The sequence below is a fragment of the Acanthaster planci genome, linkage group LG18 (assembly GCF_054643075.1).
Source record: "Acanthaster planci isolate LZ-2023a linkage group LG18, COTS_SCS, whole genome shotgun sequence".
Classification (NCBI taxonomy): Eukaryota; Metazoa; Echinodermata; class Asteroidea; order Valvatida; family Acanthasteridae; genus Acanthaster; species Acanthaster planci.
This window is the reverse complement of record NC_141794.1, coordinates 4801733-4828888: the sequence shown is the minus strand read 5'-3', so window position 1 is coordinate 4828888 and position 27156 is coordinate 4801733. Positions and strand designations below refer to the sequence as shown.

General features: G+C 41.9%; 2 protein-coding genes across 2 annotated transcripts; both read right to left on the bottom strand.

Moving 5' to 3' along the window:
* Positions 1-262: 262 nt before the first annotated feature.
* On the bottom strand, positions 263-8331 carry LOC147796115 (sacsin-like). The gene has a single exon (XM_087148637.1). It carries the CDS (start codon positions 8183-8185, stop codon positions 4466-4468), a length of 3720 nt encoding a protein of 1239 aa, XP_087004763.1. The 5' UTR covers positions 8186-8331; the 3' UTR covers positions 263-4465.
* Positions 8327-25355, bottom strand: LOC110985509 (sacsin-like). The gene is made up of 5 exons (XM_022246579.2): positions 24946-25355; positions 18628-18775; positions 18209-18297; positions 16854-17112; positions 8327-16438 (listed from the first exon to the last, which is right to left on the bottom strand). The coding sequence occupies exons 2-5, from the start codon at positions 18680-18682 to the stop codon at positions 8361-8363; spliced, it is 8481 nt and encodes a 2826-aa protein (XP_022102271.2). The 5' UTR covers positions 18683-18775; positions 24946-25355; the 3' UTR covers positions 8327-8360.
* Between the last annotated feature and the right edge of the window lie 1801 nt (positions 25356-27156).

Below are 27156 nucleotides of genomic sequence, written 5' to 3'. Positions count from 1 at the left end.
ATACCAACCTAAAAATCCACCTCTGTTGGTATCACTGCAATTTAGTGACATTCCCTAAAATGCGTCAAGCCGATCAAGTTTTGTTGAGTTGAAAGATAATTCTCCTCCTCAGGAAAGCCACAGAGTCGGCATCTAAAGACGACGAGTATGTGTGGCCAGCCTGAAAGCCGTCCATTTTATGTGACTGATAGAACATCTGGCACCAGATTTTTGATACGGACGCTAAACTTAGTGTTTTTAAGTGTCTCTCTTCGAAGTCGGATTAATTTGAATCACCACGTTTATTTTCCATGACATTACACGGGATCTTCGAAACCTCACAGTTTCATACTCACAGGGGAGGAGCATTCTATGCCGTTTCCCCAGCAGGATACTTATTTGTTCATGTAGTTAAAGAGCTTTGTAATACTGATAGTGAATTAATTTTGCTGTGTTAAATTTCCATACTGGACATATTTCATTTAGCCGATGATCAAGCAGATATAAGAATTCAATGGATATTGGTTTACTTCCACATTAATTTTAATCTTAATCGGGCTATCATTCACTACTTCTACAAATTTGAAAATTCAAATTAGAGTTAAAGACCTCATCTTATTCGTTTTGAATTTAATTAATAAGACAACATATTGTACCAAATATGACAGCAATGCTCAAAACATCCCCTAGCAGTAGTAAGCAAAAGTAAATATATTCGTCCAGTTTTCATACAAAGTTATGTTGACTTTAAACTGAATTGAATTGAATTGAAATCTTCCTCAGAAATTTGCAATGTAACTAATCCTCCTAAAACGCCCGGTATTTGTCGCCTTCCATGGCTTCAACACTTGCCATCCTCTAAATTAATATTTGGAGATACACCACAGCAATATTTGCCGTCCTTCAAAACTTTAATACTTGGACATACACTATCATGGTAACATTTGCCGTCCTCCAAAACTATACTTGGAGATACACTAAAGTAACAGTTGCGGTCCTCCAAACATTTAATACTTAGAGATACATAATAGTAACATATGCCGTCCTCTAACTCTTTTATACTTGGACATGCACTATGGTATGGTAACATTTGCCGTTCTCTAAAACTTTAAAACTTGGAGATACACTACAGTAAAATTGGCCGTTCTCCAAAACTTTTAAAACTTGTAATACATGTATCAGGCTGACGAATAAGCAAAAATATACAAGCTTGAAAACTCACTGTTGAGGATTTTCCATTTTCTAAGAAACACTGAAGCATGAACACTATTGTAATCATGATACACATACAGAAATACATATACAAGGCACAGTCCCACTCTTCGTCGTGTAGGCCCAGTAGTAGTCTGTGACAATGCATTGTCTCTTCTGGCACGAGATAATCGCGGGGTAAAATCCACCGCGCGTTGCGTTCATCGCCCTTTTCCCAACTCGCTGATTTGGAATGTAAAGGCTTAGGTTTTGCTTTTCAAATTTACAAGGCACATCGGACATAATTTAAAAATACTACTCAATCACCAAACATCACAAAAATCTAAACAAAAGCGGAATATTTCTAAATACACAAACCTTGAGTATAATATCGAAAACCACAGCATGGAAATCCTGAAACTTAAGCATTCACTTGTATTCATCACTTAAGCCTAACATTACTTTTTGCTGTCTTTTAATGCATGGATAAGATGTATACACGCGTAGCGCTGACTATTTACTAAAATGCAAGGATTACTTTATTCAGTACAAAAATAATTCGACTCAAACGTCTCCATAATTATACTCTATAATGTATGTGACCTTGACTTTGAACATGCTAATCATCATCAGAAATGACTACCAGCTGTTACAATAGCAAACACTTAAGAATAACTGTTGCACTACATATCACGTCTAAGAAGTCTCAATCCCATTAATTTCAAATTTTATACACTAATTTACAAATTTGGATAGGATGAAGGCAGCCATTAAAATACAGCAGACATGACTCAAATATCACACAGTTACCACTAAGACTTCTTTTCAAATTTGACTTGTTTTGAGTAAAGATTTTGTAGTAAATTGAGTAAATTGAGAATAAGTTCTATTTAACTGGTATACTTAAACCCAAAATAACTTGTGCTACTTACCGCTGGAAATGAGAACCTTTGAATTCACAAAATGCATGTATTTGATATACATAAGGCCACTGACAAGATATCAAACCAGGGGATGATTTGTCGGTTTAACCTTTATCTGGTGAACTTTAAAGCAGAATTATTGATCGTGAGCCCGAAAAAAATCACAGCTTCAGGCCTCACACGTCAGGTTAATTTACGCTTTTTCAAATGAAGCAATTAGCATTTTAAACACAAGTTTCCCAAACCTACGCTCACAAAACGAAAAAAAAAATTAACACAGGTGATATTAGGGAAAATGGACGCATACCAGATCAGCCCAGTCGTCCTTTGCTAAATATACATCTCGACCATTTCTGTGTACTGGTTTAGCATTTCGATTTTGGTATAAAAGAGTGGTAACAGACTATGAATCACGTGTGAATTCTTGTGTACAATACATGATTAATTAAGGAATTTTTCTTTAAAACCGTGTTTTTTTAATTATGTACAAGATGCTGTATCTACTAACTGATGAATTATTGTCACACCATCTCCAACATTTGCCAGGTACAATGAATGTAGTCTTTACAGTGCTTATAACGTAGATAGATAAAACCTTTATAAATTGAAAACTTGGAAGTTACGTATTGTCGTCTCTAGTTAAAAATGTACACTACAAAACACATAAAATCACACAGACACGACATCGAAACATAACATTTGAAACACTCATCATGCTAGAGTATAAACATACTATGGCCCACTGTGCCAACCAATCCCCTCTCGAAAATCATAAATGACTTTTTTACAAAGTGCAAAAACTTTAAACCCCAAACCTTTATTAAACATGTAATTAAATATTTTGTAGATCTACAAAATAAATTGTTAAGACATCCTTACGAAAATTAATGGCCTTGCCTGTACAAAATAAAGGAGATCAGTTTGTTAGTGCATTCACCAGTCTTAGTCTACCACTGCGTGGAATATTGCCATCCACAAATCGGCTGTAGAGGGAATGATCCACATCGACCCACAATAGATGTTGATTGAAAACCTTGCTATACTAATGGCAAATACTGATTATTCTACAAATTCGTCCAAAGGGGTCGTCAATTAACCTTTTTATTTTATCAGTATTTCCAGCCAAAAGTAAAAAACAGTGGGTCCACACACCACAAATGAACAAATGAACAAGTTATATAATTTCAGTTTCAACATGATGCTTGTAGCTAGTGTTTTTCAGGTGTACACCAGTTTGCTATATTCATTGATATAAATGCACAAAAGTCACATAGGAATGAACTCAGTTGCAGAGCGACTGTAATTGCTATTCACTGCAGATTTAACAGCAGTAAAAACAATAAATGGACAAAAATCACGGACTATTAAAAAAACTAATACGACGAAGACAAGACTGCAACATCTTTACAATATACCGTTATATAATGACCTAACAGAATAATTTCTCAGAACACACCCACCACTATCAACTGGTGTTAAAATTATTACATGATCCTGGTTTGCTATATATACGGCATAAAGAACTCGTAAAATAGTTGGAACGATCACACCACACACTCGCGGCAGGTTCCTATAGACTAATCCAATTTGACGTCATAACTGCTGTGACATGCGCCTGCACTTGTTAAATCACGACAACTTATTAGTTAAAGAGGCATGTAACGCGCGCACACCATTTTTCCATGCACGTCGGCCACCACAGTGATGGCTTCTAATTGTTCTTGTAGAATTACACCACTGAGTATTCAGATTAGCTGGCGTTTCATTTAAACCTCATTTATTCTGATTATTTCCTGGATAAGGTACAGCAAGTCTTTGCAGAGTTTCAGGGCGAAGTCTGCGTTAAAATCTTTGTACAACTGTCCACTTGTCTGTGATCTCCAACTTTCTGGATAGCGCGGCCTACGGAATTGATATTTAAACCCGTTCGTTCGGCAAAGTTAAAGTGTTCCACGGCTTGCCGGAACCACAATCTGGCATTGCGTGGGTCTGGTGTCTCTCTGGAGAAGGAGCTGAGGGTGGCACGTGTCTACGATTTTGACCTAGGCGTACCACCCGTCCTCCGTCCGTGACTCCTGCTGTACTACTGTTGATACCTCCTCCCTAACTCTATGGACTTCAGAATCCCAACGAAAATACACGTGTACTGATGGCTGTACTTGTTAGTCAAATCAAGACGGTGTAACTCCTGTTGGAGAAATGTAAACGCCTCAGTAAGACGTTCCTTCCTCCTGGATTTTATCAGGATGCCGCTTGCGGTAAAGTCAACGTATTACCCTCTTGTTCTTTCAGTTGTAGTTTCATGGCTTTCCTTACCGCCCTGTCAATGCGGTCTTTGTTGTTGCTTTGGGTCTTTGGGGTGTTTGGGAAGATTATTGTTTGATGTTACCACGTCTTCCTCCTTGCCAAGGCTTCAGAAATCTGTGCAGTGTTGTCACGGATACAGTGATATTCTCTGGTTGGCCAATGTCAATTACATACTGCTTTGATCGAGAGGAGGGTACCTCGTCTTGAGGAATTTCATCAACGATGGTGGCATAAATCATTTCGGTTGCCTCGTCCTGTGTTACAAACTCTGAGGGCTCTACAGCGGTTGCAACCATTGCACCTCTGCCGTCGATATTTCTCTCGTAGCCCACGATTTCTTTTTTATGGAAAATGTTCAGTGGGTCTTGCTCAAGGAGGTGAAGTATATCATCGCGGGGCACGATCTTCCCTGGCTGATACAACTCTGCATGAAAATCGGAAATGTCGCCTCCGTATTCTGGAATTCTACATTCGGAACTCAGCACTCCATTCATCTCATCAGGACTTGAGCAGTCTAAAGCAGTTTGCAAGTATGACACATGAGAAATGTCTAACAAACCGTTCAAGATGTCATTGCAACACTTGGCAATTTGGCTGAAGATTGCACTTGTGTGCCTCGTCATTGGCCATGATCTGTGCTCCAGGTACATACAACGAGTACCTGAGTGGAAGAAAGCTTTACGTGGGTAAAGCAACTGAGGTCCCTGCATTCCACTAGTATCATACAAAGCAAGCTTCAGTTCAGTCTTGCAGACGAAGTTCGCGACGTTTTGAAGTGCTACTATACGATTTTTGGCATCTGCGTTTGGTTCCTTTCCATGCATTTGGTGCTGAATCAGACGGAGTATGGCCTGCATCACCTCTTGTGAAGTCACCATCTGCTTGATGTATGCTAGATACTGACAATGTTCGCCCTCGCTACAGTCTACGTTTGTGTCACAGGGCATTTCGTGCATCTCATCTGACAGGTATTTCGGTCTTAATTTCTGAGGAAGAAGACGAATGAGACCCATTTCATCCTCGCATTGAAGTCCTACCTGCTTCAACGGAAGTAGTATTTCTTTCACAATTGATTCTGGCTTTAACTGGTCTAGTAGGTCAGGTTCTACGTAGTACAGGAGAGTTGATTCCTTTAGAATGTACTCTGAACTCGGCAGGAACAGCGCTGAGCATGTGATCTCGCATTCTCCTTGTTGCGTACTCAACAACCTGAATATCTGTGCAACGACTATTTTGGCAGTTCTTAATTCATTTGGCGGTAGGGGCCGGTTTGCGCACTCTGCATTCATAGTTGATAACACATTGGCAAGCTGGTCGAACGTATAAAAGTTGCTAGCCCCGAGAAGTTTAAAAACAGCATCAAACTCTCCCCATTCTCTGGGAACTTTGAATAAGTATGGTCTAAGGATGCATTCATGATCTGCGGGCATGTCAAGTACGAGCCGGTCTGCCCGGACGAAGATACACCCATCTTCTACTACGCATATGGGCGTGCGCTGCAGAGAAAGTTTAATGATTTCTTTGCTCTTATCGAGATTGTCACAGAGGTATCGAAGTACCTTTTTCATGACCTTTTTCACCGCCATCCGAACCTCTGCAGAGACTGTGTCTGTTTTGTGTATAGCGTTTTTCCCCTCCATGCGCCCAGCAAGAAGTTTAGTATGCCTGAAAACCTTGTCCATGATCGCGAGCTCTTCTTGCGTGCCAAGGGCACTCCGAACCTCTCTATTCCTCTTTGATTCATTAATCTTTGGCATTGCCCAGGAAGGTAGCACATTGGACACAGACCACACCAGAGCTAAGTTATCGTATGGCACTGACCAACGATAGGCAATGAAAGGACGAGGGCTAGAAATGTTTGTCGCCCAGAAGGCCGGACAGATATCCAAGAGTTCTCTGGATATGTTCTTTGGAATGTCTTCAGCGCTAACCGAAGGGATGAATTTAATCTTGGAGATCTTCTCAAGAAACATCCTATCGTGTAGCTTCTCATTCGAATCTAGTTCTTTCTTCAGAGTCTTTGCTTTCTCACACAGACATTTCTGCTCCTCGTCATCTGAAGCATATTTTGCACTTATTTCTATTTCCTGAGCAAAACGAATGAAATCTTGCTTGCTTACATTAGACTGTAGGCCGAGTTTTTTGAAGAAACCTCGCAGAGACGCACTCCTCATCGGCTCCGGCAGCAGCCTGTCTGGGGAAATCATGGCTTTAAAAACTCGATTTCCTGGATCAAAAAAAAACCTTGCTGGTCGTGGAATGTTCGACTTGTCATGGATGAATGGAATCTCGGCAAGTGAACAATAAACTTTTTCTTTTTTTGCTTCTGAAACCGTTTGGAGAATGTTATGGTTGATATTTTTCACATGATTCAATACGGCCTTCTGTGTTAGGAGGTGAAAATTTGGAAAAATGTACCGAAAGTAGACGTCAGCATGGCTGATGGGTGATATTCCAAGTTTGTTGTAAATCAAGTCCAAGGAAGAGCTTTGCTCAAGAAAGACACATTTCATGGGATTTTTCCATACATCTATTTCGTCGGGAAGAATTTCATATCCCTCCACTGTGTGATAATGTTGAAAACGTTGGATTTCTTCAACCCTGTCGTCACCCAGGAGTTTGAAAAGCGGAACTTGTCTTATTGTTGTAGCCATTTCTTCTGTTAGCGGCTTGCTGGCATAACCCTCTTGGAAATAATAAAGCAGGGTGTTGCACTCAGCTAGTGACAGACTGCTAGGTGAAGCACCTGTTTCCAGCATAAACTGGATCACTTTGAGTACTTCATCATGGTTCTGTGGAAGTGCAAGCGATTGTTGCAACAGTTGTGCTATTGATGCTTCTGGTGTCTGCATCAGTTCCTTTTCAACCGTTTTCCTCATTTTATCTTCAAACATTTGATTCAATCCAACTTCAGGAAGATTCAGATGGCGCAGTGCACTAACCTCCTTCGTTCCAAATCGCCCAACTTTCCACGAGGGTAAGAACAACACTGTTTTTGATTTACAAGGCGGCACCAATTTTCCTTCATTCGTTGGAATGATTGGCCAAGTCTTGATACCTTCCAATGTGAACTTTGTCTGCTTTACAGATACTCTGCTGATGAACTTCCACAACTGTTTCATCCATGACCTGGACGGGTGACCGTTCTGTTCAGGTGTCCACTCTTTATGGAGTCCACTGCCTTTCCAGTCATCGGGCAGCTGCTCTTCTAAGTATCTGTCAAGGTCCACAATGCCAAAATTCATGAATACTCCACTGTTGTATGCTTTCTCTGCAATTTCGTTCTTCGTGAACCAATCCTTGCACAATCCAACCACATCTCTGTGCAAAAATTTTCCATTCCAGGAGGGTAGCACCTCGCATGTAACATACAATCCGTCATTTGATGAAAAGTAACTCAGTGTACTGTCATCTGTGAGCTTGAGTGGTAGGTCAATAAGGTTTGAAGGTCCTTTTACAGCATCAAGGCAGTATTCGAAAACCACTTTGAAAGAGTCCTCATTTCCGAAGTCGGTTGTCTTTAGAGGAGCTGGTAACTTTGGTGTAATGGCCGACTGAGATGACATATGCTTCACAACGGCTTTAGGAGATACAAATTCCGATTTAACATCAGACGCTTGGAAGGCTTTGCACAGCTCTGGAGAAGACGCTAAGAGATGGAAGCCAACCTTAAACAAAAACTGACGGAGCACTTTGGCGGGGTCTGATGAAATAGACCCTTCTAGCTTACTCTGGGCGTCCGAATCGTTTTCGGAATGCAAGTTATCAAAAAATGCTGCACTCATACAGCTGTTTGGATGGTGCCAGCTTACCTTGCCAGAAGTAGGATTTAGGACGGGCAGAACTTTCAACTCGTTCTTCCCTATATAGCGAAGAGTTGCCTCGGCCAAAAGATGCCACTCATCGTGTACTGCCTCTAAGTCCCTAGGGAAAAGGCCATCGTACAGTATCAAAATATCTTCACTTGATTCTGTGACAGTCTCCTAAAAGTTTCTGGCCTGCGTGTTGGAGTAATTTGGCATAGGCTGGGGCAATTACGTTTTGCACTAGTTGTTGGTTCCACCTGTGGATACCACTGTCTTCAACACCCCCGCCGGTTTTAGTACCAGTGTCCCCCTTCAGCAGATGTCTCCTGATGGGATCCAACTCAAATGCCCCATTGACATGCACAGGTAAATTGGTACTTATTGGCAAAGGCAGGAGACAGTATGCTTTCATGGCTTTGTGTCGATCATGCTTTGGATTTACACGTTTGTTGTCTTTAATAAGCGCTGCTACCCCACCTCTCGGAAGGGGCTTCTTCAAACCTGTAGTATCAGAAAAATCCTGGCTATTAATGGCAGGATCTTGAAACCCCAGCGTTTGGGAAATCAACCACGATCTTTCAGTATCTTCCGAATCACACGTCTGAAGACTGTACACATATGAAACAGGAGCAATTTCCAAGCCTGGGGTGTTGTACAATTCGATGTATTTTGTAACCGCTAATCGTCGCTTCTGGTCGTCATCTGAAAAAGTAGCACTGATACTGAACCGTTTGTCCAGTTTGTTTGCCTGCTCATCAACACACGAAATAGTTATCTTTTTAACATTGTTCAGAAAGAGGAGACCATCCTGAGCTATCACCTGGAATTGTTCTAGCAAACTCTGTACATCCGCAAGGCCGTAGACCCTTTTCGAAATTTTAGATGGCTCGGTTCGGAGTGGAAATCGGAACATTGTTCCCTTCATTCCAGAGAATTCCTCTGTGTCCACAAGATATCCCCTCAGCATATCTGAGCAGACCTCTCTAAAGTCCTCGCCAGTTGAAAACCGTTTGCCGGGCTTTTTTTCTCGTGTTCCCTGAACGTACTTGAGAAGCGGGTCAAAAACACAGAGCGTGTCGCAGTTGCTAAAAAAACTTGGACAATCGGTCAAATGGTAGATTGCACTGAAACCAATACCGAACCTTCCTGCTGCTGTAATGTCGTCTCGTTTTGCCCCTATTCCCACTTTCTGAATGCCACTAATATCTGCTTCACTAAAAGGTTTGTCATTGTACACGCACAATGATGGCATCCGTTGTATTGGAGCCCAAGTTTCTGATATGATTTTCCCTGTTTCATGGCTGCGGGGATCGTAGACAAAGTGTACTTCTGTGGCCTTAGCATCATCGGCATTTTGGAGCAGCTCTTTAAACACGTCTGAAATATTTGGGTACGATACCAATATACTCCGAAGGCGATCCACTAGTTCTTCGTGTTGTCCAAACTCCATTTCAAATCCTGCACTTGAAGAGCAGGCCTCTAGTTGCCGCTCTTTTTGTGTCATAATACCAAAAACTTCGGCTTCTTTGGTAGTTACACAAGAATGGGTATATACGTGTACATCCTCATGGCTCTCTTCTAAGTCTGGAACACCAAGCGTTAATTCGCAAGGTGTGCGCAAAATGCTGGAATTGTCCGGAACAAACACTTGATTGTCTTGTAAGATGCTCTGCGTTTTGTGTCGATCGCTAATCCACTGTTTAACAATATGAGCCATCATTGCTTTCGCAGTGTCTAGGTCGTTTTCCTTGAGTGGCTTGCCTCGATACGTCTCTTTCAAGAGATACAAAGTATTGAGGTAATCGACCACCTCAAATTCGCTCTTCACCCCACAACGCTTCAGCAGCTTTCTTACGCGGGAATGTCTAGGGGGGGAAGCGAATAAATATGGTCCGTTTGGTCCATTGTAATCAAAGGCAAGTGTGCTACACTCTCTGAACACTCCGTCATCACAAAGGACAAAATTCATTGAACGCAGTATCTCGAGAACGTTACGATCTTCTTCATCTGTCCTTCCGTCGTCATCGCATTTGCAGACACTATCTTGGAGAAAAGTGTATATGTTGGCAACAATGGAAGATGTTTCCTGTATGCATACGGGCGCTTCCTTGATTATAATAGCAAGTTGTTGCATGACATCAGTTACCAGGATGCCTTTTTCATGAATGCCAAGGAGACCCCTAATTTGAGGGCTAGTTGCTACAGTCCCAAGTCTCTTGTCGTCTAAGAGCGGTTTGACAGACCCTAAAAGATCTCGATGTCCCTCTCCAAACAGTGCAGCCGCAGACATCATCTCCTCGTCGCATCGGAACCAACTTGCTGGGTAGTTCTTGGGCTTTTCAAGGACGGGTAAGAAAGGTGCATTGCGGATCCTCTCTTGCTGCTCTGGTGTGGGTTGATCAAAGTTTCTGAGCTTCTTGTCCATCAGATTAAGAAGTGTCATTCCTTGTTGCTCGAACTGGTGTTTTATTCGCATTGACTCAGCTCTTTTGCAAATTTCTTCCCACGGTAAGTCACTTGATGCCATACCAAGCTCTGTAAGTGACACTAAGCGAGCTTGTTCGCGGTATTGACTACCGTATGGAAATCGACCATCTTGCTCGCTGTACAGTGATGCAATCGGCGCACATGGGTCGACCAAATAATCAGGAGTAACAAGTTTCGCACCATGCGGAGAGACAGGAATGCATTTTGTGGTTTTCAGGTGGTCATCATATTCTGTAATCTTTCTTTCACCAAGACGGAGATCTAACACATGTAGGATTATTTCATTGTGGTGCTCATGCTCAATGTGTCGACGATCTACAAGAGCTGGAAAGAAAACCTGTTGTAGGAATCGCTCAACACTGAAGGTGTTTACGTCCAAGAAACTGTTTGCGCCAGCCTCCGATATGCTGGTAGTGACCTCTGGTTCAAGCACCACATGTGTCTTTGGTCTCTGGTTCTCTGCCAGCACAACCTTTATGCTACATCTAAGGCCTTGGGGATCAGTAGCAACCCACTCCGTGAAGAAGCAGTCATGTACGGTTAGCCATTGGCCTTGGTTGACAATAACTGCTGGAGCACTGTTTTCCCTACCAATTCTTCTATAGAAGGCATCCACCAAGGGATGGAAGTCACTATCGCATCTCTTCCTCTTTGGCCAAAGAGTCTGAAAATTGGAAGCATCGACGACGTTCTGTTCTTGCAACAACCGAAGATCCTGAAGCAGATTCAGCAATGCATTGCACAAAACTGTTTCCATAAAGCAGCAATTCCAGCGAACCTCGAAAGCTTCCGTTCCAGACGAGGACTTACCCCACAATTGCCTGCGATTTGGCTGCAGTAAGAAATTGCCATTGATATGGAAGGGTAAGCCTGTCAAGACACTAAGTGGCAGATAACTGAATGCACTTCCCTCTACAGCTTTTGGCATTAAGCAGTCTCCATCTCCAAAATCAAGTTGGGCAGCAATTCCACCGCAAGGCAGAACTGCATCTTCTTCACCTTCGGGCGTTTGGGCTAAATCCAAAATGTCCCCTTTGGCCATGCAGGAACTAGTGATGAAGTACAAGTCTTTGTTAACCTCTGCAGATTCAGTCGGTTCTTCTGATTCATGTATCGTGTGGGCGATTTTCAAGACCATGGTTGTTTCTGGAAGTGGCAAATCCGGGTCTTTAATGCATTCAGTGGTAGCAAAGAGCAGGCCGCGTTCCGTCTTCAACTCAGCTGTGTCATAGTTGAATGATATGGATCGTGGCAATTGCCGCAATCGAGAAACTGTGACAGACATGATATCTTCCATTCCGCTTTGATTTTCAGACAGTTCATGAAGACTAACTTTGACAACGTTCTGCGTGAACAGTAGTAGAGTAGATGAAAACTTTTTGACGGATTCTATCAATGGAAGAACTCTGTCCTTTGTGTCACAGATGAAGTCTGAAAGTTGATTTGGTTGTTGGCTGCTGGCTCCAAATTCTGTGCGTAGTGGCAATCGGAAAAGTGTATGATCAAAGCCTTTGGTTGATGCCGTGAGATCGCAGCCAAATATGCCGTTGTAGGGCTGGAACTGGTTAGGGTAACTCCTCAGTGTCCTTCGATGGCGGTCATTTGTCAGATCTATCCTAATGCCCGGCTGTCCTGGCTTCACACGTAATCCAAGATGGATTGTTCTCGGATCACAGATCAAGACATAGGGGCCACTGACGACACTGGGAATGTCTGTCAGATGATAGACTGACGTGAATCCCAAACCAAATCTTCCAATTTTGTCCGTTTGATGCTTCTTGCTTTGCGCAGCTACACTGCAAATGTTCCGTATGTCATGTCGTGAGAAACGGGCATCATTGTAAGCCCAGAGAGCCGGCCCGTGACATGTCTTCATTCCCTCACTCAACAGAGCGGAAGCAGTTTTCTCATTGCTGCGCCAGTCAAAGAGAAATCTGACCTCTGTAGCGCCTGCATCATCAGCATTCTGAATCAACTCTTTAAATACGTCGTTATTTTTATACATGTCCAGATTCTGCTTGATAGCATTGACTGGCGTTATATGGGGGCCATCTGTCTCATATTCCACTTCATCCGTAGGAGCAAGAAAGTGGCTTAAAGGAAGAAGTCCCAAGCGCTGAGCCACATCGTTTGATATCGACTCGTGGATCACCTCCTTATTGAGCTCTTCTTTGGTGTCCTTATCATACAGCTGCTGTACTAGTCGCTGTTGATCTACATACAAGCATTCACAAGGCGGTACCATTTTTAAAAGTCTCTGGCCCCTGTCTGTCCTACACGGCACTAAGATGTCGGGCGTCACAGTACTAACGTTGGCATGGTCAACGATATACTTTAATATGTTGCAAACCAGATTCAAGTCTGTCTGGTACTCTTCTTCGCTGGGAACATGTTCAGGTTGATGTTTTGCCTGCACACTGAGAAGAACTGAGCATAGTTCAGTAACTGAGAAAGTTTGCTGGACACCCCCTTTAGACAGGAAAATGCTATATTTCTGCATGTCCTCTGGTACAATGTGGAGATACGGTATCAAACTGATGCTGAGGCTGCCTGTACTTAAAGCTATTTTGTCCGGTGTCGTAAATCCTGATCCATGCCAAACCCAGGGATGGGACCGATTCAGGTGTGTTTCAAAGATTTCTGCTACTGTTGGGTCTGAAGCTTCACCGAGGAACTGGTATATCACGGAGACAGAATCAGAGACGGTGTGTGTTTCTTGGCCAGGCTGATGTGTATCAGAAATATTCTTCAAATGACAAATGACACGTTGACACTCTGCACGGTCGTTAGGATCAGGCTTCTTCCAAGCGAATGCACTCAGCAAATCTTCTTGCATGTTAGCTAGGTCTACGAGTGGCCGCACCGATCCACAAAGCAAGGAAAACTCAATCATCCCAATATCCGTCGGCGAATAAAGAGTTCTGGAGTTTCCCATCCATCCAGCGGATGCTGGATAGCCATGGGGACATGACGCTTCGCATGGCACCCAGTGTAACTCTTTGAGAAACACGTGCAGCGGTTTCTCATCTGTCCCATTGCGTCTGACATTCTCCATTAAAAGATGAGGGTGGAGATTAATGTGTTCTAGCAGGAGTCTTCCTCTTGCAACATCTGCTTGGTCTGTTTCTTGAGTTTTGTCAAGTTCAAGGGCAGCATGGAGCACATCAGCCGATGAAATCTCAGACTGATTTTTCAGACTGAAACGCTGCAATAATTTCAGAAGCCTGCCTTCTGCATATACTCCTGTAGGGAACACGTTCTTACCTCTTAACAAAAGTTTCAGTTTGTCAATGGGTTCATACAAGTCTTCAGGACACAACAGCTGTGTGTCTGAAGTCCCAGGTATAAACTTTGCTTTTCTAGTTAGATCGTCAAATGTTGGTCTTTCCAAAACCCAGGTCATGATCTCGACTGATTCAGAGAGCTCGTAGTATCCTTCAGCAACAGCGGGAAGAATGTTATTAGCTAGGAGTTCACGTTCAGATATTACACGTACCAAGGAGGACAGATTTTCACTAGTATCTCTTTGAACTATGTACTTTGAGCCGTCATTCAAGGTGCTGACAGGTATTCCGAAGTAGTTCGCTGGAACTGCAGCTCTACAACTTTCAGCTGAAATGTAGTGACCATCACTTGTAAAGAAGAGTGGTACATGTCTCAAAATGTTTTTCTGACGATCTGTTGGTGTCCAGTGGGGTTGAGTCAGCAAATTTCGTAGTTCATCTTTCGCCTCCGAGGACAGTCGTAAGATACTGTCGTATATGTGTTCGGTTCCGTTTCTGTCACTCATTGTCTCCAGGATGGTCATCACACCTTTTGGGGTTGGGGATCTGATGAAGTCCTTAAGATGTGGGTGATGTGTCATATATTCCGGAAGCTCATCACGAACAACAATTGCGCCTATAGACTCCAAAAATGAACAGATATTTTCTGAAAGACGGTCTGTATCCACGGTCGACCACAGGTTGCTGGATATCAATCCACTTTCTCTTAGTCTAGTTATACTGTTGGTTGGTGCGGGCACCAGCGGAATATATTTGAACGTGCTGAGCTGCAATTGCATATGGTTTCTGGACAACCATTGCCACAGCATTTTCAACCACTCGGAAGACGGATGTTTGTCAACACCGGGGGTCCACGGCATTGTATTACTTGCTGAAAAGTTACGCCAGGCTATAGGAAACATTTCCAGCAACAACGGGGCGACATCTGTGATGCAGAATGCCCTCAGCTGAGTGAATGTCTTCACCTTGGAATCCCTGAGCACTGCTGGCATGTCACTGGCAGCAAATTTCTCTTCTCCATTTGGGATGAGCATGCTGGGATTTTCATTGCTGGCAATGTAAACTGTCGGTAAATTCTCCCCAAATGACGTAAATTCTTCGTTGCCCAAAGGGAGTAAGTGCAAGCCATTAAGGTCAGTGATGCAGTCGCTGATGACATACTCTAGCAGCTCAAGTTTCTCTTCACGTGTAAGAAACCGAAGGTCGTCTCCACGTATGCAGTTTCTGACAAGTTCTGGTGTTACCATCTGGTAATCAAAATCTGCCCAGTCGAGCAAATCTAGGATGTGATTTGGCAGCAGTGCAACTGGGAGCTTTTTCTGAATCAACACCTTTGAAATTAATTTATCGTTTTTGGTGTTGATAAAGATATCAGCTGGTTTCATCCACCGGCCTTGATCTGTGTAGAAAATGTTCTTGTCTTTCAGGAGTAGTAAGAACCTTTTGACAGTGCCCGACCACAATTCACTTTCAGTTATCTTCTCTTTGCAAGGCCATCCTTTATACACATCTACCGGAAGCATGGCGTATGCTGGGTCTTTACTTTTTTCAATGGCAGCCAAAAGTAGCTCCGCGTAAACCTCGGGAAGTACTTCTGTGACTAGAAGGTGATTCCAGCGGGCTTCCTTATCATATTGAGATTCCTTGTCCGGCCACTTGATCCTTCGGCGGTCATCACTGAGACCAAAATAGCCATGGATGTGAACGGGTAAGACAACTGCCTCGCTTTCTGGCAAAGGCAGGAAGCAAAACCAGCGACCGTTTTGCTCTACAATAGAGTTGGTTTGAAAAGCCATCCCCATCCAAGGCAGGAATTTCACCTCTTTATCGTGAATAAGGGCATCAAGGTCAGCTGATACGTCCCTGCTCTTTAAGGAGTTTACGATGATGAATTTGCTGACAATGTCATTACCTGACGGTCCGGGATGGCTCTCTATCTGTAAATTACCATCAGTACAAAAGTCTTGTCGCTCTGGAATTTTGCTGAAGAATGTTTCCCTATTGTGGCGCACTTGATGACGGTCGTCTTGACGTATCTGCACTCTAAAGATAAGTCTTGGATGTTCCTGATTTGGTACCCTTTCATACACAGCAATGGACTCAACATTCTTAAGGAACAGCAAAGAGAGATCGGCATCTGTCTGGAATGTTTCAAACAATTTCATGACTTCTTGGTGATCTTGGAACACTGATGAACTCAATTTTGATTCCGTTTTACGCAGAGGGAAACGGAAAATGGTACCTGCGAACTTGCCATTCTGAAAAGTGGCTTTATTGCAAGAAAACAGGTCAAGCAGGAAAGGGGAAAACTGGTCAGGATACCTGTTCAGAAGAGCCTCTGATAGCTTCCAGCTCTTACCACGTTTTCCTCCATACGTTGTGTCGGCTGCAGGATCATCGAAGTGCTCTTCTAGTGGATCCAAATAACCAATCCGGCCTTGGCTTAAGATCCATGGCATATCTGAAAAGAAAAGGCAAACCACTTATTGATTTCTGCTTGTATCTCAATGTACTGAAAATGACGTCAGTTTATTTCATTTTCGCCACATTTGTGTATATGTAGAAGAATTTTTTTCACCTAGTAGATTATCAAATGCATGTTCATCTAGGCAAGTGGTAAAAGCACAGGGAAGAATGTAGATTTTCGCACACAAGTTTTAAACATTTTGTGTACAACACTTCGAGAGAAACATAATTCTTTTGTGCAACAAGGCAATTTTAATTCTCAAAATTATCAACATTTAGTCGGATTTGTTCCCAAAATGAAATTTGGAAACCTTTTTGTAGAATGTTGAAATCCCGGATTTTTAACACGCATGCATATGGAAGATACAGTAAAGGCATTTCTAGTACTCTAAATCCAGAGAAAGACTAACCAGTAAGATGGAAAACTGAAATGAAGCCGAGACCAAACCGTCCAACTTTTGTTGGGTCTTCACGCTTGCTGCTGTATTCGGGATGCTGGATGTTCTTCCAGTCCTCCTTGGTGAATGAGGCATCGTTGTAGGCACACAAAGCTGGACCTTGGAACTCGGCCAATTTGCCCGAGCAAAGTTGATCACGGGGATGCTCTGTCCTGTCAAAGAGGAATATCACATTCCTCGCCTTTGCATCATCGGCATTCTGCACAAGCTCCTGGAATACGTAATAAAACAGAATTAAACACGAGACAACTTTTGTAAATGATAACTTACCTAAAATGTTATGATTTGTTCTCCCAGACGCTATACAGTACGGCATTTAAAACGACATAATATCGTAGTGTGGATCAAAATACGTTTGTTGTCTAGATCTCTCCAAACGCCAGATGGAGCTTGTGTGCAGTGAATTTCGGGATTGACCGCCCTCACTAGCTGACCACAGAAAGATCTTAGCTTGTACCCATGTCAAGCAAGTATACTATGCTGGGATGCCGATGGCGACAAGAAACAAGTCTAAAAAAAAATTACGTTATGTACCCTCTACAATGACCCCTATCAGGCATGAAAACCACGGTGAAGGGAGTTCAGAGACAAAGTTTCAAATATTACTACACTTTTGACGATGATTTACAGTTTTTGTCCGTTTATTCTTGTGTACTTGACTAGTGACAAAGCGAAGATACCACCAGAGCCCGAAGAAAGTAAGTTGGATTCGTGCCCCATTTGTGGCTCATGAAGACAGCTCTGACTCTAAACATCTCGAAAATTTGACACATATGACAACGGGCCTTCCAGGCCAGCTTGAAATACTAGTCGAATGGAAATATCAGTTCATAGTTCAGTTCGCAATAAAACTCTGTATATGACATGTGTAGCCCTATTCAATGTTCATCAACTTAAAACAAGGGAAACATCAAAAAATAGTAGCGTTTGATATGAAAAGTATAAGCATGTTAAAAAAAACAAAGCTTGTGGCGAAGATGCCCGTTATCAAGAGAAAAAACGATAAATGATAAAACAGAAAAACAAACACAACGGACAAAACCGTGGACTGGACAAGAAATGAACATTGACTTCACAAGAAATCATGATTAGCAAAACGATCAACAAATAATCCCTAAAGTATTAAGAAAAACACAAATTAAGAAATAATATAAAAATCGGCAGTATTGCTGTGTAACATTAATGGGAGATACGTTTGAAATTACATTGCATTTTCATTTGAATAACATTGCTGTTTCCCAAACTGCATCAAATCTTGTAAACCCCTGCCCCCCAAAATACTGTTGACACCCTTACTGGTGTTTTACCTTCAACAGTGCACCCTGAGGGTATTTGCAAAGAATTCTCCTTAAGTAGACGCACAAGGGCGGCATCGTCATCTCAAAAATCTCATCATCTGCAACAAAGTTCGGAGAGTTGATTTAAATGAAAAGCCGCTTCATAAATTTGTCCGCGAGCATGGCAATTTTCGTTCCGGGATAATACCGGTGGTCGGATGGTAGACATATGCACTACGACAGTGAAATTTATCTCACAAGCCCTTGGACAACATTGAGGTATACAGCACGGCAGTAATAACGAGCAAAACATTGAAATATATAATGAACATCCGCGACGCAAAATTACATTTAATATAAAAAAGTGTTTATGTTGAGCATGAGCATGTCTTGATATGACCAACTTGACGGACAAATTCTCGGCAATTAAAGACAGGTGGTTGTAGTACCTTGAGGTTCGTCGTCTTCTTGTCTGTTTTGACTCTCATCTTCTAGATGAGCCATCTTGCGTTGGTGTTGTGTTATCCTCTGTTCAACAGGTACCTTGCTGCATTCAACCTGATCGATTGAACCTGACCAGTGCACTGTTGTTGTAACCTGTTCCACGGGCAGAAGTAAAAGAAAAAGTGGGCGTACAACGATTTGGTATTTTAAAGTAGACTAAACGTAATCCAGGGAGAAGTCATTGCTTGGATAGCACTTCTCCCACGCACGTTCTTGAACCTTAGGCGTGCGTGAGTTTCGGGCAAGTCAGACAACTATATAGTTTTTTTCAGTCACGTGATTTTTGACGGTCAGCGTTCAATATAGGCCTACACAGATTTGCGCGGAGATGTGAGCGCCTTTGAAGTCTCTCAGCTTTCTGGCGTACATGAAATTGCTATTAAACCGAAAGACGCACATTGCAAAATGCACGCGCCGCTGCAGACTTCGAACACTTCTTGAACTGCCTTTAACAGTCAGGTGACGTCTCGTGAGAAACCTCTATCCGGCTTGTGTCACGTCACTTCAGTTTAAACCAAAGATTATATAGCGCCGCGTAGCGGCGAAAGATGGGTAATTCGGCCATAAAGGTGTTATCACCATAGGCGCCATTCGAGTGTGAACGTTAAATGTGTGTGCGTGCCTGTCGTGGCGCCTGCGCCTGCGCATAACATGCACTGCGCAGGCGTAGTCCAACCAGAATGGCGCCCATGTGATAACAACATTTTACGCTTTATTTACGGTGAAGTTCCCCATCTTGCGCCGCTAGGCGGCGCAATACGATCTTTGGTTTAAATCATGCCCACTGCATGTACACTGCACATAGCGTTAGGCCGTGTCAGAATCATTCGGCTACAGCCAGAAATAACGCACGATTCTATAGGAACTGACTGCAGCCACTACTATAGACTCGTGTGTAATTTCAAGCCAGCGCCTGCCGGTATGACGAAGCCACTTACGAACCGGATTGATATCAATGGCACACAGGCCTCCATCAAGAGGTTTTCTTTTCTTTTTTTTCGATGAAGTTCCCAAAATACATGTCAGTCCTCTGTGGCGCAAGGGGAGGGGAGGACCATGAGCTATTTGGGGGCCGTAAATATCCATCCAAGCCCCCATCCAAACTTGGGTGCTGCACTGACCACGCATTTATTTTTATTTAACCAGGGTAGCCCTTCCAGTTTAACTTACATTCATTTCCAAAGAAGATCAACTTACAAAAATAAATTAGAACACAATTACAAAAGTACAGAATATACGAATTGAGATTACAATAATGAATCAAAACATAATACAGGAGTACAGAATACATATTTTTTTAATGAACCAAACATAGCACCACAGGTATCACAATTATTTATTTACAATATTAAAGCAATAATACCCCAGTTTATGGACACCCCCAGAAGCCAGGAGCCATCAATCATGCCTCCTGAACGGAGTGTTACCCTCGTAAAAACAAAACTTTATGGGAAAGCAATATAAGGCATAGAGTGCATATGCGACATAGCATATTCCAGTATGAATTTCAAAGCAGATATAAAAATGCAATGGCCACCTTTATGTACAAAACAGTCTCTTCGAAATACATGAACGAGTATTTTCAGCATTCGGTACGTAGGCCTACACATAAAAACGCACATGACTATCACTTTTTGTGTACCTCTCTACTCTTCTTCCATGTATTGTATGGTTTATTGCCATAATACTTACATAGCAATAAATTGCCAAAGAAAATAATATCTGCCATAGCAGTGGTTAAAAAAATCTAGAATTTTTCTGTGCACAAATCAGTGCAACATTGAGATTCAGTGCCTTAGATGGCATCATTGTTCTACTCATGAATATGCAAAATTGCAAAACAAAACGTCAAAATAAGGTTAATTGAAACCCAAAGATGCAATTTCAAGGGTTTTTAGCAAAATTTTTAAAAATATTTCAATTTCCTAATTCCTTTAACATGTGTACCGAAAACAAGCGGATCACTTTCCTGGTAACATGAGGGTAGAGGGATCTAGCTACATTTCGATGTTGTATGAAAATCTGAATATTTTCAACAGGTCCCGTATTTTAGATGGAAAGGACTGTCGAACACACATAAAAATTGAAGGGAAGAAATGGCAATTGCATTTTGCTGCTGTAGTTGTGGACTTGAGCAAGTCTAGTCCCTTTTGTATATTATAGGCTTGATGACATAACTTCCACCAGCCAACGTTGGTGGCCAACAGTCCTGTGTGGCTGGCAGTCTGTGGTGGCCACCTGTTGTTGGAGGCCAACATGGGCCAAGACCAATAAAATCAAATTCAAAAAGCACCTTTTGTCACCCAAACGTAACAAAAAAGGTTTCGGCTCGAGAAAAATAAACTGCTTCATGGATCACCGAGAAGGGCTATAAAGTTGTACGACACAAAAAAATAAATCAGTCAAAATTCGGCTTATGATGATGCCTCTCCAAAATGCCTGCTTAATGCATGCAAGCCATTATTGACTAACAGAATCCCCATAATTTTAAATCACCGTTAACTCCAGTCTATTACGAAATGTCTGAACTCAGCCCTGTAGCGCAATATACACGCACATCATGCGCACCCGTATTTTATTTGCACAAGGGCGTACTGTCGACTGAGAAAGGGAAGATACCTAAAAAAGTGGATGCTGAATGAACTAGCTCTCGGCCAATCAACGTACGGAATCTGTTGTTGTAAAGCAAATATGAACCGCTTTATCTCGTGCTGTGGTAAAAACTAGCCTCGTTTTGGGGGGCTGATTTACCATACCCCTCGGGGAAAAAAATCCATGATACTTTTACGTAATCTTTCAAACCCGTTTCTTTTCTCTCTGAGATCTGTTTCAAACAGGGGTATAGCCGAAAAAATACTCCTGCATTATTCCAAAAAGGTTTTCGGCCGCCCAGATTGTGCTTTTCCGTTACAAATCATTCTGAGACTTGGCAATCAATTTGAAAAAAGCAGTATTCAGCCTGAGCAGGAAAAAGAGAGGATGTGCTTTTGCAAGGAAACTTTTGCCTTTTGGTGGGAACTCGCCGCGGTGTATGGACGTTTGGCGTGGGACACGTTGAGCACGCACCGCGCTATTAATGTGGATAAAACACGTCCACATTGACAATGCATTGCGTGCTCAACGATTAACGTGACGTCTCTTGGCTGTGAAAAAAACAAGAGCGGGGCTGAATGGATCGGTCTATTCAGAATACAGAGGTGGGTCCCAGCATTTTGGGACGAGGTAGTTAGAGAAAGTTTAAGTGTATTTAATTTTCAAATACTGAATTCCAATAGAAGTGATAAATTTGATACATGGGGGTCTTGGATCAAAGTTGAGAGCCTGCTTGAAACATTTCCCATCAGCCTGTTTCTTCTCTGACAATGAAGGCGCCCTTCAACTCAGGCGGATTATGAGTGAACTTGGGGCTAAGTTTTGTTTACACAACACAAGCCTTACTTAAATAACGACCATAATCGTGGTTTTGGATGATTTTTTTTCAAAGGGACGTAAAGTCCGCATGGGCATAAATTATTTCGGGGGATGGGGTGGGCTACTGAATCATCCCCCACTTTTTTGTCGGGAGAAAAAAAAACAGAACTGATTGTGAAGATTTTCCAGACTTCCAACGACTGAAATGCATTCTATATCACTCGATAAAGGGAAAATATATGTAAAAAGCAACCAAAAAATATGCCACTCTGAACTCATCAGAAGTACATCAATATCGTGAACATCGACCTCTATACAGAGTCATATGTTGCCCCCCCCCGCTTCATTTTCATGGCCGGGCAAGTCATCCCCTGCCTTTCCCCACCCACCCCCTAATTTCCAGCACTAAATTTATGTTACTGAAAGTACGACATCTCAACAATCGAAAAATGGCTTCATATAATTTTATGGCTGGAACTGTCTGTCAGTTCCCTATGTGAAGGGGTAAATTTGCTGTACCCAGCAAGAAATGAGACGGAGGGGTACCCCCCCAACATGCCCAATCCCTATACACATTCCAGACTATTGTTACTTAACACATCCCCCAAGATGTCAGGAAGGAATTCAGCAGGGGGGGGTTCTCTCCGTCTCATACCTTGCTGCATATGAAATTTGCCCAAGCATTTGGATTTAGTCAGGTGCCGTTGTTTTGAATAGGACGTTGCCCGCCTCTGTCGGGGAGTTTCATTGTACATGATAGACGTTTACACTGATGATGACACCACACTTCATAATGTGTGCTTTCAATTGGTGCTCAGTGGACCATGGGACCCCATGCAGTCGTTTCATAGCAAAGTGCATTACATGTATGTAAAAAGTGCCTGTCTGGGGGCCCGCAGTAAGTTTGAGCATGATCAGTGGGAAAATTAACACCAGACTGGCAGTTCTGGGAAAATCCTCATTTCTCAAGAAAGTGTCTGGGCAGGACCTCAGCGAGAAAACCTCAAGGCTTGGCTTAAAATAAGGCAGAGCAAGGATATCAGAGAAAATGTACGGTGCGTATAGGTCTATTCCATCACGGCCCTTTGAAACAGAGAAGTTTCTCTGCTTTTTCCGATCGGTAGCAAATGTCATTCCTGGCCGGCTGAAAATATCTGTAGCAGGCTTTGACCTAATTTTAAATCAGGGATTCGATCAATTACAATTTGAATCATAACCTCATTATAGCATATGCCTAATTGTAATCGTGGTTGATCTGTTGGTGTGCAGCAATTCTTGCAACAGCCGCTGTGTGTTATGAAATCCTTGAACCGAGAGTCTTTACTGCCTTCGATACTTCATGAAGGAGGCTCCGCCCTGTCACCAGGCTTCGCCTTCCACAGCATACTCTACGTTTTGCCATCGACAGTGAACAGTTTAAAATAGAATCTGTGGTGTAGGACAAATCATTGAGCAGTGGCAATCATTTGTACAAAGCTTCAGACCCTTTTGAGTTCTCTTTTTAAGTGACTTAGTTGAAACACTGACCTGGTCAACAATTTTTTTAAAGTTGTCTGCTTCATGTAAGTAACAAGCACTATTTACAATTCATTGTAGATTTTGATGTGCTAAATTAAAATATGACAGTTACCGTTGCTAACTGTCTACTGCTTCCGAGATATTTTATGACGTTTACGTGCTACCAGCTTTTTAACTTAATCCGTAAACCTGTAGTCTTTATACGTGTACAAATATAAATGTAGATACCGACACAGTACCAGATCTTAAAAACTAGAGCTAATCAACTATGTCAAACCTCTTTACCATTCTCAGTTTAGTGAATATTGACTTCATTTGTTTCGGATGCATTTTAGCTATAGCCTACCATGACCAATGCAATCATTCAATCGAGCTGTCGTGACTGGGGAGACAAGTAATGTAGTCTCTTTACATGTAAACCCATTCAAAGGAGGACTTTCGTATGGACGCTACTATTTTTCCCTCCTGTGAGAATTAGCCATCTTAGAGTAATAAAATGTCCCAAAGAGTCCAATTTAGCAGTGCAAATATCAAGGTATTCACTTAGAAAACATCTAAGAGTTTTTCAGATCAGTCTCCTGTCCGTTTATGAAATTCTTTACAGATTGATTCCCATTTTCTAATTAAAAGGAATGGTGAGAACTGCAATGACTTTAACAAAGGCAAACACATGCGATATGATTACTCGGCGTCGTTGTGTTTTCTGTTTTGTTTTTCATGTAAGGTCTGTGCACTGTCCCCCACTCCTCCCCAACTTACCACATTAAGTGTTACCAAACCTCTTGGTTGAAAAACTTCTAATTTATCCAATTGTATTGTGGTACTACATCCATAATGCATGCCCGTGAAACTTTGTGAATATGCAGTGAAGTGAAATGTCCGAAATTAACAAACAGTTGCGTTATGAAATCGGCACAAATGCACAAATTCAGACTGAGTGTTCTGTAACGTGACGCACCTTTTACAAATCTCAGAAAATCCCATATTAACTGTTGACAAGTTCTTTCGCAGCTAATAGGTTCTGATAAGTCATTATTATACTTCCACTCAAATACTCGTCCACAGTCTTTCTTTTTTTTCTAAAATATTGTTTTTTACGGGGCGCGTTTTAAGAGACTTCATTTTGCACTTCGGGAAAAAAAATCGGGAAATCAGATAGAATCAAATAGAATTTCATTGGAACTTTGTAGCCGGTACGTAATTAACATAGGAGTTATGAACGGGCATGTTGAGAGCTTGATGACATTTCCCTAGACTAGACTGCGCACAAGACGCGAAAAATAAGAGCACCAGGTTAGTGGCACATCAACTAATAGAATTTTGGAATCGCCTACCTTATTTAGTCTTTTCACAAGCGAACGTCCAGAGATAAGTCTTTGATGTCTCCAAACTCCTGCTTGGACATCATTATGCTTGGTGATTAATGATGGGTGAAAGAACGTATTTCATTCTACACAACTAAGGACAAGACATGCTGTTCCATCCACAAATCTATAGGCGTTCTATTGGAGTACGAGTCCAACCACATGAATCAGGTGACGAAACCGCTTTGAAGCACACCCCGAAAGCGTGCTTTTTTATAGTAGATACCAGCCAATAGAATCAACGGAGCACGTTGGACACGATCGCTTGGCCAACAAAAAAATCTCATTGGTATTTCAACTATACCTTTGAGAAAAAGTGTATCGGCGGACAGTGTTTAAGTTTTCGTGAGCAGCAAAGAAACAAGAATCACGAATAACCATACTTTATTCAAACGTGGCCTCCACGAAAAAAACAAGCAAGAGCTGATTATTACTAATCCGTGTGATGAGGTCTGGGCGCGTGATGTTTCCAAAACGTAACACCATCGTTACTAATGAACGTTTATACGTAAAAGGTTTTAAAAAGTGTCCAGAATCAAAAGATGTTAATTTACCTATAACTGATTAATCCCTGTTAACCATACAAACGAATTATTCCCCTGGAAACTGCGGGTGAATGGGTACTACTTTCCGACGCGGATTGAAATGCTAACAGCCACGGCAGTTTGGTGGCATAATTTCTGGTCGAGGGGAATACCCCGGACAAGAAATACCTTTTGTGAAAAATCATGTTTATTTTGATCTTCAATCCTAATGGCCTTCGAATTTTCCACCTTTTTCTCCGTGGAGTACCGAATATACTGTACATGTAATCGTTCCAGGTAACCTGCAGTTTTTACTCTCCTTTTTACGACCAAGAAAACTGATATTACTTCAGAGAAAGTTAATCTGGCGAGTGGTGATCTTTATTTTCTTCGAGTGAAAAATAAATTATAAATGTACAAAAAAGGAATTATTCGAAGTGTATATTCTGGGGCAGAGCTTGATATAAATGCTTTAGAGCATACTCTCCTTCATAAATTTCATAAACATTGCGCCTATTTTTGCGCTTCGATAGTAGTGGCTACATAAAAGCATTCCCGGTTTTGTAAAAGCATTGCCAAAGATTTTGGCCAACTAAAAACATCGCAATGTTATCGCAACACTTTGTCATGTTTTTCGGCCGAAGAAAGTAATATTGCGTCTGAAATGTTTTCTGTCTTCTCTGCATCGAACTAGTTCTACTAGCTGCTATAAGGTTAGGTCTACCACGTCACTTATTGTGGTATAATCTTTGGATGTAAAGATATACGGGAAGGCTTTATAATCGTCGCTTTATATATCGTCGCTCAAAGAATGAGTATGGTGTCGTTTTGTAGCAAACGGAGGTTCCCTCTAAACAACAGCAAGACCACTTCATAATCGTGAATTAAACGCTTTGGTATTTAGCCTATTTCAATTAACTATTAAAATAAGTAGACAAAACTACAGAAAACACCAAAAATACAAAAGATAACGAACACACAGGAAGGAAAAAACTGAAAAAAACCCAAATCTTACGAGTGGAAGGCCAGGTATGATACACTATATTTTTTCCTGGTTTCCTTTCTGCACTTTTATTTTCTGTACGCCTGCACTTTTTTCCTCTGCACTTTTATTATTCTATCCAGACTCTTGTAAAAATTACCAGTGATCCGCGCTATTGTACAGCGTCGAATGGCCCCAACCAAAGGTCACCACGTCGCAGGCGTCATTGGGTAGGCGTCAATTTTCGGCGAGCTGCGAAGCAAATGGGTGCCTATGTAATACGAATTTCCGTCTTCTGTCCTTCGGTCCGGCCATCCTCAAATGTTAAAATTTTTCCTTGCAGGTCCTAAGGTGTTAATTAAAATGTGCCATTGAGTTCTTGTTCGCTTCCTCTTGCAATTCCATCAGTGTTTAAATAGTCTTGTATGGCATTATTGCTTAGAAAATTATGAATTTAATGAACAAATTATAAAAGTTGAATGTTAACGTTTTGAGTTGTATTGTGTACTTACCCTGTAGTGCATACAGTACATATGTACTGAGCACTCCTGTAATTGTACATGCATGTACATTGTATGTATAGACAGTGTGTAGACACATACAAATGTACATGTACAGTATGTGGAAAAATTGTAAGGGACGGGGGGGGGGACTCCAAGTGACAGATGAGGATGT